We start from the raw sequence: 17798 nt of genomic DNA on the forward strand, positions 1-17798 counted from the left end.
ACACACACACACACACACACACACACACACACACACACACACACACTCAGAGACCCTCCCAGAGAATCACAGAGACATAGACATACAAGGTCTGGCAGAGAACCAGGGTCTTCCCATGGAGGTACACAGAAAGATGCATTCATTCAAAGACAACTCCACAAGGATACAGTCCTTTCCTCCTCCCTCTAATCTTAGGGATCCCCTCCCCAGCCCTGGACTCCAAATTTACTGCCTCCCAACCAAACCCCCATACCTGTTTTGGAGGTCAAAAATTCTTTGGACCTCTTGCTGGAAGTGTCTGTGCTGCTCGGCTCCTGAGGACTGGGACACCCGTGCAAATTTGGTGAGGGCTCTGGAATTGGCCCCTGATTGTAGCTCCTTGGTAGACAGGGCTCGGACAGCTGCAATCACCTCCCAGCGAGAGAGCTTCTTAATCTGATGTAGAGACATGGGAGGAGATACTCATTCTGAGGTTGTCCTGGGAGGGAACCTGCCTGGGGGGCTCCCAACCTTCCCTGAATGCCTCTGGCATTCTACCTCCTTAACTTCATTTAGACTGCCTGCCCCCTGACCCTTTCATGACTTGAATGGAATCTGGCCACATCTCTACAGTTGGGAATAATTCTCTTCCTTCAAGCAAGGCATCATCACCCCTCTAGAAACTACAGTCTTCCTTCATCTCCTCTACCATCTCCCACCTGCTCTCCCACATGCACTTAGTGGCAAGGCATCCCTGCCTGCCTGCCACCAGAAATACCTACTCACCTCCTCCTCTGAGATCCCAAATATCCTCAGCAACTTCTGGGCTTTCTTCAGGGTGAGACGTCGAAGGTCTGCATCAGTACCCATCAGCCTCTCCCCCTCCAAGCGGATTTTGTTCTGCTGCAACATCAGAGTGAGATCCAAACATTCAGGGTATGCCTCAACCCCCTGAGGCACCCCCACATGCCTACCAAGTCTCCTTGTATCCTCCTCCAACTCACACACTGTCACACTCACCAGCCCAATATCCCTCTTTTCCATAACCCTACCTTGGCACCATAGCCCACTAGAATCTCTCCACCATTTATGCTTCAATTGTGCATCTCTGCATGCCTCACCCCCAAATCCCTTCATCCTTCACCCTCTAGGATCTCTTTTCTCTCCTCCATTCTCTGCCCCCAATCAGTCCATCCTCGATCCCCAATACCTACCAGTAGGCCAAGTGTCTTTCTTCCATCATCCACGCCCACTGTCCTTCTACATCTTCTTCAACCCAGCATCTGTCCATTCCAAAATGCCTCCATCTGCTATGTCTCCTACCCCCAATCCCACTACCCTCACACTGAATCTCTTCTTCCTTCCCTTCACATCCCTCCATCCCTTCCAAATAGGAATCCCCCCTGGTCCATCCTTCCCCTGCCCAACGCTCATTCAACTCACCTTGAGTTTGACATAGGAAATGGCCTCCCCACAGCCTGTGGGGTCAGCTGCTCCTCTCACCTCCAGTAGACACTGCCCCTTGGTGGCTGCTAGAAAGGCCCGAGTTGTGTTCCATGGAGCACCCTGGACCTAGTGTTCAAGGCAGGGAGCCAGGTTAGTCTGAGTGAAAGGCTCAGCATTGGGACAACTAGGTGGTGCAGTGGACAGAGCACTGGCCTTGAAGTCAGGAGGACCTGAGTTCAAATCCGGCCTCAGACCAAACACTTGACACTTACTAGCTGTGTGACCCTGTGCTAGTCACTTAACCCCAATTGTCTTAAAAAAAAGTGTTTGAAAAGCTCAGCATTGAGACTCCAGAACCCTTCCCCATCCCTACCAACTCTCTGCTTCCTCCAAAATGGTGACTTTTCCCAATGGCAAGTAAGGGTAGCACTGGCTTGGTGCATGCCAGACTAATCAAAACTAAGGAACAATATTTGAGAAGAAATAGTACTTAGAAATTTAGTCATTATCTCTTCATCTTCTAGGATAGAACCTCCCCTCTCTCTCTCAGACCAGGGGATCCAGAAGGTCAGAGTTAAGTCTCCCACTCCATACCAGATGGCTCATAGTTACCTCATCTTCTAGACACATGTCATCATCACTTGTCTCCTCTGGGTTCAGAAGAGATACCTCCCCATAGCCAGCATCCTGGAGAAATGAACCTTGTCATAATTCAATAATTCAATCATTCCATAAGCATTTATTAAGCACCTACTATGAACTAGGCAGTGTGTTTAGCAGTGGCAATTCCAAAGAGAGGCCAAAGACAGTCTCTTTCCTCAAGGAACTCACAATCACAAGATGGGAATGGTCCCAAGATAAATGGGGGGGTCCCTTTCAGGCAGGGCCATATTCTCCTCACCCCACCCCAAGATCAGGGGCTACTCAGAGAATGTAAAATGATAGGATCTCAGATGCAGGAAATGTCCCTAGAGGCCAACCAGTCTGACCTCTTTATACATAGGAGGAAAATGAGTCCCATGATTTGCCCAAGATCCCAGAGTTATTAAGCAGTAGAATCAGGATTCATACTTGGGAGCCCTGATGCCCAGATCAGCATTCATTCCATGACCCCACATTAACTTCTCCTCTCATTTCCTCTCATATCCCACCCCATTCACCAAGCAAATGGGCATACCCACCTTGAGACGCTGCTGGGCAGCCAGCATGCTATATAAAGCACAACATTGCTCTGGGGTCAACATGACCCTCAGCTCCTCTTCACTTGGCAACCGGAATCCAGCCTTCAGCACCCACCAATTAAAATAGGTTCCTGGAAGACACAACCAGTTATCCTGGTGAGAGAGCAAGGATAGGGCCAAGCTTCAATACTGCCTTCTAGGCCTTCCTCATGCCCTCTTCCTCGTCCTGGCATTGGAGGCCCATCAGCATTCCCTCCCTTATCTTCCTATCTTCCTTGACAGGCCACTTCTGAAGGCTGCCATCTATCACCTATCAGTCTTTCTTCCTCTACCCCTCACTATCCTCTCTATTATTCCTGGTCCCTCTGGGTTTGACCCCTCACCTGTCCGATGGAAATCTGAACACTTAGTGAGCCTCCTTCGAATGCTGCTCTCAGCAAGTCTGGGGAAGGCCTTTCGGATGTCCTCCATGCGAATCCTCCGAGGTCTGTGAGGGCTTCTCCAAAACTGCCTATATATAAACACCTGGAGGAGAAAAGAGTAGAGAAAGTCAAAGAAGGTTAGTGGGCAGATGCTTGAGACCTCTGGTCCTCTCCTCCCATATCCCTGAGGTCATCCCCTAATCCTTAACCCTTTCCTTGCTTTCCCAATCTGACTTTGCCAACCACACCTTCCCAGGACCCCATCTCATTCTAGCCTCTGTGGATGATTCTGCACTTGTGTTCCCATGCCTCCCAGGAATCGGAGTCATAGCAGGCAGACCCCGAGTTTCACAGCCTTTCCAATGTTGAGTCCTTGATACTTCTTTGAAAGTACAGAAATAGCTCTTAATACCAGCCCTGTACCTGAGACCCCCTTCCTTGCCCAACTCCACAACCCCTCCCCCCACATACACATGCATATTACCTGGAGAAATTCATGAATGTAATTCTTTGCCATTTTTGAGTTGGGGGCAGGAACTTCATTCAGTGGGCACTGCTGCCCAACAGTGAATATATCCTTCACTTCCCTTAGAAAGTAGCCTGCTTTGGTCACCACAACCACAAAGTCTGTATCTGCCATCTGATGTGGGTAGATGGGAGCCCGAAAAAGTTTGTTCTCCAAAGCCTATTGAGAGAAGAGAAAGTGTCTTCCACATACTTTTTTGTTTTTGTTTTTGTTTTTTTACCTTTTTGGTTAGGCAATGGGATTAAGTGACTTGCCCAGGGTCACACAGCTAGTAAGTGTCAAATGTTTGGTCTGAGACAGAATTTGAACTCAGGTCCTCCTGAATCCAGGGCAGGTGCTCTATCCATTGCACCACCTAGCTGCCCCCACACACTTTTTACAGACTGGATAAATGATACTCCCATCCTCACATTGGATTTTCCAGTCAAACTGGCCACCTTACTATTCCCCAAAAGTTGCCTTCTCTCACTTCCATTCACTTGTATTGTTTGTGGAAGATAGACACAGAGATAGATAGCAGCAAAGAAAAGGAAGAAGAATCAGATGAGGTGGGAGAGAGAGGGGGAAAAAAACAAAGAAAGAAAAGATGGAAGGAAGGAAAAGAAAGGAAGGAAGAGATAGATACTTTGAGAGATATAGAGTGAAGAGAGAAGGGGAGAAGGAGTAAGGGAGAGGGGGGAAGGGAGGGAGGAGGAGAGAGAGTGAGGCAAAGATAAGCAAAGATGATATAATCTCAGGAAGAGAGAGGAGAGACAGGAGAGTGGAGATGATGATGTAATGCTCAGTTCATCTGGCTGCTGGAGCCCTGATTCAGGTAGGTCTAAGATCAAAGGGAGAGAACATTTTACCTGCAAGAACTGTCCAGCATGGAGTTTCCCCAGGAAAGGTGAGGATGAACAGAACACAAGGTTTCCATATTTGTAGGCAGGAGGCCCAGTGTCCTTCCCAATTTTCTGTAGAAAAGAAGGTAAAGAACTTTGGCAGGGAACTAGCCCCAGACACTAAGGTGAATGCTCAACTCCCAGAATCCCCTCAAGTCTATTAATCAATGCCCCTCTCAACTATGTGCCCATTTGTTGTTGCTCCATCATTTCAGTCATGTCTAACTCTTCATTTGGGGTCTTCTTGGCAGAGATACGGGAGTGGTTTGCCATTTCCTTCTCCAGCTCATTTTATAGATGAGGAAACTGAAACAGAGTTAAGTGAACTGCCCAGGGTCACACAGCTAGTAAGTGTCTGAAGCCAGATTTGAACTCAGAAGGATGACTCTTCTTGACTTCAGACCTGGCACTCTACCCACTGCACCACCTAAGCTAGCTGCCCCATGTGCACATTACTGATTATAAAGATATCAGGAAGTCTCCCTGGGAGGGGAGAGCCTTGAAGTATGGAAAGATGAGGAAAGAGAGATGCAGGGGAAAGAGAGAGAAACTTGCTCAAAGGAAAGGAGAAGCATTAGAGAGGATGATAATACTGGAGATGATGGTGTTGGCCTGACTGATTCCAGTGGTCTGTTCTAGGAAGGTGTGGCTAGGTACCTTGAGAGGAAAGTCAGTGCTGGTTTGTGGAGTCCTTGAAGTCAGAGTAGAATAACCTCTATGAAATTCAGAGGAGAAGCAGTAAACCTTTCCTCCACAAAGGACCAGTGAGCCACTGGGAAGAAATGCCTTCAGAGTCACTACCAGATTAAAAAAGAATAGAATCAGTTTGGACATGGTTGGTGAAAAGGGAATTTCACATATCATTCTATTCATCTACCTCCAACATTCAGAGGAGAGAAATCCAGCTCCATTCAGGACTCAAGGCTTGGGATGAAAATTATGATTCATAAAATTGTGACCAGACAACGAAGGGGAGGGACAGGGGAAGAAGGTGAGTTAGAGAGGCTGAAGAAGAATGAGAGAGAGAGAGAGAGAGGGAGAGAGAGAGAGAGGAAGGGAGGGAGGGAGGGGGAAAGATGCAAAAATAAGCAAAAAAGAAAAAGGGAGGGAGGTAAAGAGAAGAATGGGAGTAGACAGAGAGGGGACTTGAGATAGAGAAGAAAGAGTGGGCAGATAAAGGGATAGTCATGAAAAAACAGAGGGAAAGAAAAGAGGAAAAAGAAAAAGAATTGATGAGATAACAAGAAGGAATAAGGAAGAGAAAAATCAGAGAAATGAGGGGGGTAGAGTCAAGATAGAGGGACAGAGGAAGGTACAGAAGGTAAAGAAGGATTGAAATGCATACAGGGAGGCCAACAGAAAAATAGGAACATAGGAACATACCTCCAGAGATGGCTAGACACACTACCTTGGAGAAACACAAAGAGAGAGAGACAGGGAGAAGTCTTGCAGGAACATCTACTGAATATGGCTACTGAAGTTGTCTGAAATCCTGAGCCATTGCTGCACCACTGGGCAAATAAAGGGCATCTTTTCCTACTCTGTGCCTGGGGAGTAGCTCTGTGTGTCTCCTTCATGACTGGCAGGGGGCAGACCCACCTTCTCAGCCATCTCCTTCTATTCTGTGCCTGGGGAGTAGCACTGTGTGTCTCCTTCATGACTAACAGGGGCAGACCCATGTTCCCAGTCCATCTCTCTGGTTGGAAGTTAGGACTTACCCTTTTGTAATAGTTCTGGATCTGGGAGGCCATTCCAACCTGGTTCAATAATGGTGGATTTTCCTCACTCCACTCAACCAGAATGAGATCTCCATCTAGCCCACTCAAGTCCTGGATTGTTTTCATGAAAAACATGTGACCTCCTCCTGAAGCCTTCAGCTCCTTCTGCCGTTCCTGGTGGAACAGACAGGAACACATCAATGTCAGATAGGTGACCCCACCTCAGGGTCCTTTCCATCTCTTAGAACTCAAAGCATGGAACCATACCAATTTATCACTAAAACATTGCCTTGAGACCACTGAATCCACGTCCTCTTAATATATGCTATTTTATATATGAGGAACCTGTGGACCAGGGTGGCCCAAGGGAGTTGTCCCAAGTCCCACAACAAAGCAGGGACAGAGCTAGGTATCCTGACTCCCACCCACTGACTTCAGGGCATTTCCTCTGCCTTTCTACCTAGCATTTCTGATCCCAAAATGAGATCTCAAAAAATATATGAGGACAGGTCAGAGGACTGACAGGTCTTACCTGGGCTTTCTTTTGGATGTGATGAATCAAGCTGTGGACAGGGTGGGGCCCTCTGTCAAGTCGTTTGAGTTGGGGTCGATGAAACAGGCGGAGTTGCTCAGCTCCCATGTGGGTAGGAAAGAGTTTGGAGTGTAGCTTCACTGCTGGTATTGAATGCTGGAGAAAGGAGATTAGGGCTGTTCAGGCTAATGGAGAGTTAAGAGAGCCTTCCCCATGATGACTGGGATCTCTTCCTCAGACTGTCCAGCCTTGGGGTTGGAATCCAAGGGTCCTGACCATGACTGCTCTATTCCCCCCCACCTCATTCTGGCTCTCTGATTTTTGCCTCTTTGTCTCTCTGGCTCTTCCAGTCAGTCTAGCTGAGGCTGTTTTCTGTTTTGCCTCTGCCTCTATAGTCCCATCTTCACTGGTCTCTTTTCTTTTGTCTCTGTTCCCATCACTCTGTCTCTGGTTTTGTGTTTCCCTCTCCCTTCACCTTCTGGTTTCTATCTTCACCTTTTTCTCTATTGTAACCTCCCTCCTTGTGTCTCTATCTATCTCCCTCTTTGTGTGTGTTGGGGAGGAAGAAAGTTCTTTTCTTCTTCTTTCTCTCTTTTGTCTTCAGGGGATCTAGGATTGACCTTTGAATTCCCAGGTCTGGCTGCCTCCCACCTGGGGACAGAACTTCACACAGACTACACTCTGATGGTCTTCCCTGGAAAAGTTCTCAGACAAATATAGGAGTTGGGGGGGAGAAATGAGAAAAATATCTGGGAATTTCACCTGGATTATAGAGATGCTGAGGGAAACCTGGAGGCCATGATGCTGGGGGAAATAAAATTCATCATTGGACAGGTTCCAGGGGTCCTTGGCTTTCAGCTGGATTGGAGTCTGAGGAGAGACAATGGGATGACAATAGCATAAGCAAAAAGGACCTTGAGATGAATCTGAACCCTCAGGCATTGCAATCGCCAATCTTGGCCCAGGAGGGTAGAGACAGAAATGTACTTCTTTCCTTCCTTCTTCCCTTCTTTGGAGAGGCAGGGTCCTGTGGGCCCCTAAGGATGCATACACTGCCTGCTACAGTACCTTTGTCACAGAATCTCAGAGCTGCAGGAGACCTCAGACACCATCAAATCACATACTTGAGCAAGGATTCCCTTTCCAAAATGCCCAACAAGAAGTTATCTGACTTCCACTGGAAGATCTCCCAGGGAGGATCAACACATTCCACTTTGGGGTACCAAATTGTTAGGACCTTTATCCTGACATTAACCCCACATTTGTCTCTCTACACCCTCTATCCATGGCTCCTACATCTGTCCTTTGTAGCAAAGCAGAACGATAGTTAATGATGGCTTAAGTGTTTCTGTCTATATGTATGTGTGTGTCACAAAGGTGGGGGAAGAAATGAAGAAGAAAAGGGATAGCAATGACAGCAAGGAGGAGGAGCGTAGAGCTAGAGAGTCAGACCAACCTTGGTAAACTGGAAGCATCCAGGAGGATGACCATAATAAGAAAGGACTTCTGGAAAGTAGTCCCTAAGAGAGTCAGTTGGGAGGATCTACTGATGTTTAGCTGGGGAAGGCCTTTGAAGGGCTAGACTGTGGGATGGGGCCAGTCTTGTGCTGCTTGAATACAAAGGGCAGAACTGGGAGTGGTGTGTATAAGTTGCACATAGGTGGCTTTAGACTTCATGGAAGGAAAGACTGTAACAAGGGTCGTATCTCCTTCGGGACATGTTGGGTTTTCATCTCTCGGGAGGTCTTCCCAAAAAAGGCTGGATGAGCAATAACACTTTCTGTGTGTGGTAGGGATGAATTAGCTAGCTAATCTCAGGATTCTTCCAACTCAGGGATTCCCTCCTTTAGCTGCCACTCAGAGGTGACCTCCTCCCAAAACCCTTGGAGCCCAACACACTCACTGGCTCAGCCTCATCCACTCCCATGATGCCATTTCTTAGCATGATTTGACTCTTCTTAGAAGACCCCTTTTGGGTCAACGGGTCAGGGGCTGCAGTCTCTACTTCCACAGGCTCCTCGATTTTAACTGTGAAAAAATAAGAGGTCAGAGGGTGATAGATTTCTAGATGGCCAGGATCTGTGCAAGGTAACAGCCAGAATTTGACTTTCCACTGGGCCATTATGACTCTTAAGCTAGGTGACCCAATCTTGGGAGCTCAGGGAGCTCTCCCTGGTACCCAAACACATAATCCCTTAATCTTACAGTCAGAACTGGAAGGAGCCCCAAGAGACATCTAGGCCAACCTAAAGCAATCTGCATGAACACAACCCAGGCAAATGTTCATCTAGACTCTGCAGGGTAATAGGGAGTCCACTATCATCAAAGAGAGCCCCAAGCTGCTTCTGCATAATGCCTTCCTACCCTGGGCTCATTCCCCACCATAGCCATTTCCCCAGAACCCAGAACCACATTAGCCAGTTTGGAGGTACTTCAAGGTCCTTTTGGGATTCCCACAACTTCCCCTTCCTGCTCTCACTTACTGGTGCAGGTGAGGCAATGGAGCTAAACCATAAAAAAGCCATACCCAGTAGGAGGTTCTCATCATCTGCATCAAATGTCAGGACTGGAGGATAGAGTGGTCTGGGCATGGCTTGGGCATCCCAAATAATGTTGTCTTCCCATTGGCCATAGATGAGGTCTTCATTCTCAGGGATGAAAATTGACCCACCAGGCTGAGAAGGGTCATGGGTGCCTGCAGACAGAGAAAAGAGGGAGGTGAAGCTCAGGATAACTGGATTAGTGTCGGCTCCAACCAGATCTAGGATCTAATCATCTAGCCCTATCATCAGTCTCATACCTATTACTATTCTCAACACATTCTCATCTGTTTCCTCTCCATTTTTATCCCTGCCCCTGACTCTATCTCCATACCTACCCTAACCCCATCTCTTTCTCCATCCCCATCTAGATCCAGATAGGGATATGGATCCATATCTCTATCTCCATCTCCAACTCTATCCCCATGACCAACTCTAATTTTATCTCCCTCTTCATCTCCACCCCTACCTCATCCCCATCTGTATTCTCATCTCCAGTTCAGTTCCATCTCTATGTCAGCATTTCCTCACATCTCCATCCCAATCACTACACTCACAACCATCTCTATTGTCGTGACCCAAACCCATTTCCATTCCCTCCCCACCCCCATTTCCACCATTTTCCCAGTTCTTCCAGAGCTCTCTGACCTGTTTTGAGCAATCTGGTATTTTCGGAGGGAATCCACCCTGCCTGAGATACTTTCTGGGCATTAGGGCAGGACCCTTGGACATCTCTGTTATCCCAGATTATGTCATCTTCCCAGGATTTCTGCATGACCATCAGGAAGTTTTCATCCTTCAGCAAGGGGTGGTCTATTTGGCTTGTCTCTTCCTCCTCTGGTGACTTTTCTTTAAGTCGAAATCCATAATCAAAACCTCTCCCGTGGGGAGGGACACCCAGCATATCATACCAAAGCTTGGCAGGGCCATAACGCCATGGGGCCACCTCTTCTGAGTAATGGTCTTGGGAGCAGTTAGCCGATTGAGAGCTAATCTGTGGGGCCACTGGAGTCATCATTTTTGTCTAGGGTGGAACAGGGGGTGTGGATTAGGTTTGAGAATAAAGATGTAATTGTGGAGAGGGGATGGTTTGGAAAAGAGACTAAGGGTGGGAACAGAAATGGAAGTGGGGTGGGGATGATGATGGCAGTAACCTGAATGGAGGGAGACTTGAGGATGCCTACAATGGTGGAGTGTTTGGCAGGGAGTAGACATGGTATTTAGGGTGGGAAATATGATTGGAATGGAAATTTCCCTCCCCCTCCATCCCATCATTACCTCATCGTCTGTTAGGCATTCCTCAGGGTCTGGTGGTCTTGTCATCTGGGAGCCCCCCTGGATGGGTTCTGAGGAACACTGTCCTTTCTGTTGTTTTTTCCTTCTCATCCTCTTTCTGACCTTCTCCCACACGGAAGGTGTCTTCTGGGACTCAAAGAGTTGGAGGAAACGAAGAGTCTGGAACAGAAAATGGAAAATTGGGAAAGGGACCCCCCACAGAGAGGCCAGGTGGGACTCAGGTAAAGGAATCTACTCTCCCCGTCTCTTATCCATCTCCCTTTCAGGGCTTGGCTACTGAGCCTGAATGGGTTATCTCCACCATTCTCTTCAGGTGTTTGCCTGGGATCTCTCTTGGTCAGGTGAGCTCAGTCAGAATGCAAAAAGAGGGAGAAATCAAGAGGGCGGGGCCTCTGCTTGACCTTAGAAAGTAGTCGCCACAGGGACCTCTGCTACTCAGAGTGATGAGAAGGAAGAGGGTGGTCCTCCCCAGCTCCAGCAGCTCAGATGCTCCCTTGGCCTTTGTTGCTTCAAAAATTCACCAGGACTTCAGACACCTTTAGTGGCCATGTCTGCAAGGTCCCACAAGAAAGATGACCCTCTTTACATGTCCGTGAGTCTCTGTCACTGTGTCTCTTCCTCCAGTTCAGGGCCTCATTGTCTCTGTTTTCCTAACCCAGGTTCCTTCTATTTACTCAACTCCGGACTTTCTGTCTGTCTTTCCTGGTATGTCTGCTTGTCTGGCTTCCTCTCTGGGGCTGTCTCAATGTCTGGGTGTTGGCTTCTGTTTGGATGTCAGGCCCTGTCCCTTCTCTTCCCCTGATGTCCTTTGCATGTGGTCCCAACCTACCTTTCCATGCCTAAATTGTGGCCAGAGCTCTGTGACTGTAGGCAAACTGGTGCCTCTCGGGCTGACTCCCCAGGGATCCCCATGATCCTGTCCATTCTCCTTGGGTGCATCCTCCTTCTCCTCCTCAGAACTGCTGGAATCCACAGGTGACTCCTCCAGGAAAGAGGTATCACTGTCTCCAGAGAGTAGGGAAGTGTCTTCTTTCTCCATTTGGGATCCTGTATTAAAGAAACACCCTGGGCTGGGGTTCTCCATCCCCTACCCTGGGGCAGCCTTTACCAGGCGGACAGGTTGGAGGTGTTCCTTTCCCACACCTAGTAGAATGGAAGCACCATGAAGGTGGGGATTGTTTCAGTTTTCTCTTTATACTCAGAGATGACTTTATCCTCTGAGATGACAGTGGCTTCAACCCAGTAGGTGCTTAATGAATAATGGCAGAATGGAACTGTATTCCCACCCCTTGTCAGAGCCCCTGCTCACCCACCCCTGTCCAGTATGAGAGCCTGAATCCTGGAGGTGGGCTCTAAAACCACAGAAGGCCACCACCCTCAGGGAGGGTGGGGCAGATTAGTACTGACTCAGCCCCAAAGAAGGAGCCCCTGAAGTGGACCTTCACATTTAGTCAGTCAACAGACATTTATCACTCTCTCTTCCCAAATGTTCTGGGGTCTATCCTCATCACCTGGAATCTAGGAATCTAATTTTCCTTATGTTTTTCTGCCCTTCAACAAGGTGGATCTTAAAGCACATGTAGCTGGGTTTGTTCATGGGATCATAGATTTTAGAGCTGGAAAGGATTTTAAAATGATCTGGTCCCATCATTTTACAGAGTAAGGAAACTCAGATGGAAGAAAGGAAAATGACTTGCCCAGGGTCACACAGGGTTGCAGAAGACTTGGGAAGGCAAGACTTCAGGGAACTGGCCCATGGTGGGGTGGATAAACAGGGACAGGGATGGGGAGCTTGCTCCCAGCTCCTCTTACCCTGTCCCGTTCACCAGAGCCCAGCAGGCACGTCCTCCTCTGGGAAACCCCCTCTGCCTTCCCTAGCCCCCAAGGCTCTGTCCTCATTGCAAGCTCCCCAGGCTTGAACATTTTTCCTACACAGCCATAGCACCAGTCCCTCTGAAGGGATTCATTCACTTCTTGTGGCCCTGAGCTCCTGACCCCAGTGCCCAGCTCACATCCACTAGAAGCTGAGGTCAGGTCTGGGCCCACACCGTGGGATCTCTAAAGACCTGCCTTGTTAGCAAGGACTCTGGTTGGGAGAGCAGAACAGTTCCCATCAGGCCCTGCCCCTCTTCAAGTCTCTCCCATTCCCCAGGCCTCAGTTTCCTCAACTATAACATTTGCAGTAGGGGACACAGAGGTTAAGTGAGTTTGGGGGTCTTGCAATTCTTTCCCACCCCCCCTCCACAATCAACATTTTCTTGTAGGAAATCTTGGAGAACTAACCTGTAACTCTGACTGGGCGTGTAGAGGAAGAAGAGATAGGAAGCCTTCTGTTCTGCAGGACTCTGCAGGCAAAACAATTGTCATCAACTGAGATTTACTCCAAAACTTACCTTTATACCTTCTGCTCAGGCAGGATTTACACCTCTCTAGAGGTGTGAACAAGCTTGGGGCTATGAGCAGGGTGTGGTCTTTCAATCTCAGAGATGTGAACCCAGAATTCATGTAAGACCCTGAGGGCTCATTCATTCCAACCCAATCATAGAGGGTCAGACCAAAATCAGATAGCAAAACACTTGAGGATCTTCACAGACCATTTGAGAGCTTCATCATAATTTTCAAAAATCAATTTTCATTCCTATGGATTTTTTTTGTTTGTTGGTTTGTTTTTGCAGCTGAGTGGTACAATGCGTAGGGTCCAGAATTAGGTAGAAGGCCCAAGTCCATTTCCAGCTTCAGACAGCTATTAGCCGGACAAGTCACAATTGCCATTTTTGTCTCATTTTCCTCAGCTACAAAATGGGGATAATTACAGCACCTGTCTCACAGGGTTGTCATGAAGATTAAATGAAATAGTATTTGTAAAGCATTTAGTGTAGTGCCTGGCATGTAATAAGGGCTATATACATACTTATTCTCTTTCCCTTCTCCTCTTCCCCATCAATATTTACCTCATCATTTCCCAACTAGAGAGCCAATGTAAAAACAAAAAATAAAGAGAGGAAAAAATCATTATTATTTTTATTTACAAATCAGCTATTGTGGTTAAGGGGAAATTTGGCTTGTTAACTCTAAGTGCGTTTTTTTCTTTGTGTCTTTGTGTTATTACTTCTTGCTGGGTTAATTGCATAGTCAATTATTTCTGAAATTGATTAATCTTATGTAATTATAGGCTTTGATATGTAAGAGAGATGAGCAATTATGGGAACAGAGAATCCCTCAACTAAATAGGTAACATTTAATATTTTAATATATAAATACAAATTGATGTTTGTACTTTAAAAAAAAACTGGGTAGATCTCACAACTAACTGGTTTAATTAATGAGAAAGAGGTCACAATTTTCTTTAAAAGTAGAGAAATATACAAACACATCCAGGCATTGCCTTAGAACTTGAGATACTGAGAATTAACATGATAATGAGTCAAGTTCAAGGCTGGTAGAAGATCACCCACGTAGGCTATGTGTGAGTGTGTTGCGAATTAAATCTCCTTATATACTTATCAATGCTTTTTCAGTTTGTTTTATTACCAACTTGTTTTACTTTGCTTTTCTTTCAGGCCTTTTCCTTTTTCACTTACTTTTTCTGACTAAATACCTCTTCCCTTTCCTACCTCTTTGAGACATTTTCTTCAGGTCCTTATTCCTTAAAACTTGATTGTCATTGAATTGAATCTTCTTTCATATTGAATGTCCAACTTCAGCTCATAATGCTCTCATTCGGTTTATGTTTAAGTTCTTCCTATTTTCCTCTCCCTCCAATTCTTTCTCTGGCTTTCTTTGCAAGTCCAAATCCCTCACAATGACTTTCACAATTTCTTGTTCTCATATACATCAAGTCTTTATCTCCTATTCTATCTCCTACAACTTTATCACAAAGAAACCAGGAGTAGAATGTGGACCTAGAGATTAATTTCCTTCAACTCTTCCATATCGTCTCCTGAATTTTACCTCAATAAATTCAATTTGTGTTTTTCTTCACAGGCTCAGACTCCGCCAAATCACCATTTTAGTGGTGTTTATCTCTTTAAGATCGGGCCCATTTCCATTGACTTGGTTTCACTCCCAGAAATTTATCTCATGGAAGCCTGAGGGAGGACTTCTTTCCTCTGTATGTTCTTTTGGCATCTCAAACTCCATTTGTCAAAATTGGCATTCATTATCCTCATCCAAATGAAAAAATTAGCATTCATATCATCACCACTTTCAAAAATTCTCTATATCTGTTAAAAGCCCCTCCATGCTTCTAGTCATCCACATTTATGATCTTGGAGATATTCTCAAGTCTTCTGTTCACTGCCCATAGTCAATTAACTGCCTCATATTCTCAATTCTACTTTTACAATATGTCCAATATCCATCCCTTCATGTTCATTCCCATAGTGACTATTTCAGCTCAGGCTCCCACTGATTCTCTACTAGACTATTCTAATCATCTCCTAATTTGTTTCTTGGATTTTAGTGTCTTCCCTCTCCCACATAACTTCCAAGGTAATCAAATCACAGAATCACAAAACTTTAAAATCAGAGGGGACTATATGGCTTCTTAGAACCTTTTGATCCAATGCATGCTTGAAGATACTTCCCACTGTTCATACCCTTTCACACAATAGTCTCACCACTGGCTTTATACCCTATGGAGGTCAATGACAAATACAAAGGTATTCTGGATACCAAAATTTTTATACCAATATTTTTTCCATTGGCTAAAATATGGAATATGTTATATGTCCAATTGGGGAATGGCTGATCCAAATCCAGGTCAAAATCTTGCAAAGCTTAGACCAGGAGGACAATGATTAGACTCTACCCAGCATCTGACCATTTGGAAGCACTCAAGGAAAAAAAAAAGAAGTAAAAGAATGAGATCTATTGATGAAAGAATTGTAAAAGGAATTAACAGCTTGGTGTGAGTCATACAAAACCTTGTTGTCTTTGTGGGTTTTTTTTTTCAGTTTTCAGTTGTGTACTAATGGAATAGTAATGCACTCCACATTAAGAAATGAGGAAATAGACATAGAAAATTTTATATAAACTGATACCCAATGACATGGATTGTGAGTTCCTGGGGCAGGGAGTGTCCTTTGCTTCTTTTTGTATACCCAGCACTTAACACAGTGCCTGATGCTTAGTAGGTACTTAATAAATGCTTAATGACTACCTGGGATGACGTAGGCAGAAAAAGAACAACTTATACTTTGATATCACATTCTCCTTCCAAACTCAAAGTACCAATGGGGCAGCTAGGTGGTGCAATGGATAGTGGACCCGGCCCTGGAGTTAGGAGGACCTGAGTTCAAATCTGGCCTCAGACAGTTACTAGCTGTGTGACCCTAGGCAAGTTACTTAACTCTGATTGCCTCAAAAAAAAATCTCTCTTTCCTCCCCCCTCTGCCCCCGCCCCCTTTCTACATCATCTTATCTATGGCCAAGTCTTCTCAATTTTGCCTTTGTCATTTCTGTTCTAAACCCTTTTCTCTCCTCTGACCTTGCCACCACGCTGGAGCAGACCCTCACCTTGTTACATCTGGCCAACTGCAGTAGCCTACTGGTCAGTCTGCCTGCCACAGGTCTCATTGCTCCATTCCATTCTGCTCTCAGAAAATGATTTTCCTAAAGTGCAAGTCTTACCAAATCCACCCCCGAATCCTACTCAGTAAACTCCAGTAACTCTTTGTCACCTCCAAGATTAAATAGAAAATCTCTTTAGCATCCAAAGCCCTCCTACCTTTCCAATATTCTCACACCTCATTCCCCCTATCCCCACCATTTCTTCTATGATCAAGTGACACTAACTTCAATGTTCCTCGCACAAGACACATCCCCCAGCACAGTGCATTTTCACTGGCTGTTCTCCTTGCCTGGAACACTCTCCCTCATCCTCACCTTCCAGATTCTGGCTTCCTTTCTTCAGCTAAAATCCTAATTATCCAAGAAGTTATTTTTGGTCTCCCTCAATTCTAGTGCCCAGCTTCTACTGATTATCTCATATTTATCATATATATATTATATATATATATATATATGTATGTATGTATATGTGTGTATCTAGTTTGTATATAGTTATTTGCCTGTTGTCTCTCTCATTAGACAATGAGGTTCTTGAGATCAAGGACTGTCTTTTGCCATTCTCCATATATCCACTGTTTAGCATTGTCTGGAACACAGTGCTTCATAAATACTTATTAACTGACTGACTGATAGTAGAGAGTCTAATCCCCCTTATCCATAACAGAATAGATATTATGAATCCCTATACTGATTCTTCATATGTTGTTATAATTCTCATCTGGAGAGTATATTTCCTATTCCTTATTAATCCCAATAAATCTTATTATGTATATTAACTATTTTGTACAGTGCAACTGGTTGGTTGTTAAAGACAGATAGTACACTAATTTCCAACTCTAAATGAAATGTCTGATATTATTCCAAGAGCACTCCCTATAAATTGACTAGGCTCCTCTTGGGGTTTTCAGCTCCCATGCATCATGGAGGACAACCCAACCCCACATGCATCCTTCCCAGGGTCCCTGAGTCAGAGCCCATATACCCCTTAACAAAATCAAAGGCATAGAAGGGGCTCTGTGAATGGGTACCCTCTTGACCTAAGTACCTACAAGCATAGTTGTATGGCCATGGACCAGTAGAGAATTTGGATCTTTGTCCTGCCAGGCCAATAGAGATGAGTGCAATCATTATGGACAACCCATAACTGGTTCTTCAGGAATGTCAGAGCACAGCTCCTATCCAATGGAGGATCTAAGTATATTAGACCATCTCATTCATAAATGAGCACAGAATTCTCATGTAATTGCCCGGTGCAGAAATGATGTAGACCTTTCCCAACCATGTGGAATGGATTCCATTAGCCTCCTGCCATAAAGACAATGAGATATTTGCAAATGTTTAGCATAGTACCTGGCATACGGTATGCACTTAATTAATGCTTGTTCCCTTTCTCCCTCTCATTGCCAACTGTCTTGACTTTGTCTTGCCACTGTACTTCGATGACTTTAGAGGAGAGAGGCTGACAACTTTGCACAGCTCTGTTTCACTTAAATCCAATTCATGGGCAAATCAAGACACCACCCTTGTGATGTCATTAGTCCTCTTCAAGAATGAAGGACTACCACCAACAGAAACAATTATATAAACTAGCATTCTGTTTCTAGGCCTATCTGTACATTCCAGACTGAATCTTCAGTGTTGGTTCTATAGGTAAATGCAGTTGACTATTCCAACAATTAGTTAATAATAGCTCTCACCTTCCCAAG

At 45.5% G+C, this 17798-nt stretch overlaps 1 protein-coding gene across 1 annotated transcript in view; it reads right to left on the minus strand.

Annotated features, from left to right (window-relative positions):
- Window positions 1–11560, minus strand: part of LOC114040170 (transcription initiation factor TFIID subunit 1-like) — a 55283-nt gene extending 43723 nt beyond the window's left edge. The window contains exons 1-16 of the mRNA XM_027858184.1: window positions 11351–11560; window positions 10624–10680; window positions 9874–10249; window positions 9213–9380; window positions 8589–8713; window positions 7448–7555; window positions 6686–6841; window positions 6154–6327; window positions 4403–4507; window positions 3513–3713; window positions 2990–3131; window positions 2607–2737; window positions 2038–2112; window positions 1423–1551; window positions 766–882; window positions 254–435 (exon numbers count right to left, since the gene is read on the minus strand). Coding sequence (XP_027713985.1) covers window positions 254–435; window positions 766–882; window positions 1423–1551; window positions 2038–2112; window positions 2607–2737; window positions 2990–3131; window positions 3513–3713; window positions 4403–4507; window positions 6154–6327; window positions 6686–6841; window positions 7448–7555; window positions 8589–8713; window positions 9213–9380; window positions 9874–10249; window positions 10624–10680; window positions 11351–11560 — 2456 coding nt within the window. The remainder of the gene's footprint in view (window positions 1–253; window positions 436–765; window positions 883–1422; window positions 1552–2037; window positions 2113–2606; window positions 2738–2989; window positions 3132–3512; window positions 3714–4402; window positions 4508–6153; window positions 6328–6685; window positions 6842–7447; window positions 7556–8588; window positions 8714–9212; window positions 9381–9873; window positions 10250–10623; window positions 10681–11350) is intronic.
- Between the last annotated feature and the right edge of the window lie 6238 nt (window positions 11561–17798).

Source organism: Vombatus ursinus, unplaced genomic scaffold (assembly GCF_900497805.2).
Source record: "Vombatus ursinus unplaced genomic scaffold, bare-nosed wombat genome assembly UNPS02012758.1, whole genome shotgun sequence".
Classification (NCBI taxonomy): Eukaryota; Metazoa; Chordata; class Mammalia; order Diprotodontia; family Vombatidae; genus Vombatus; species Vombatus ursinus.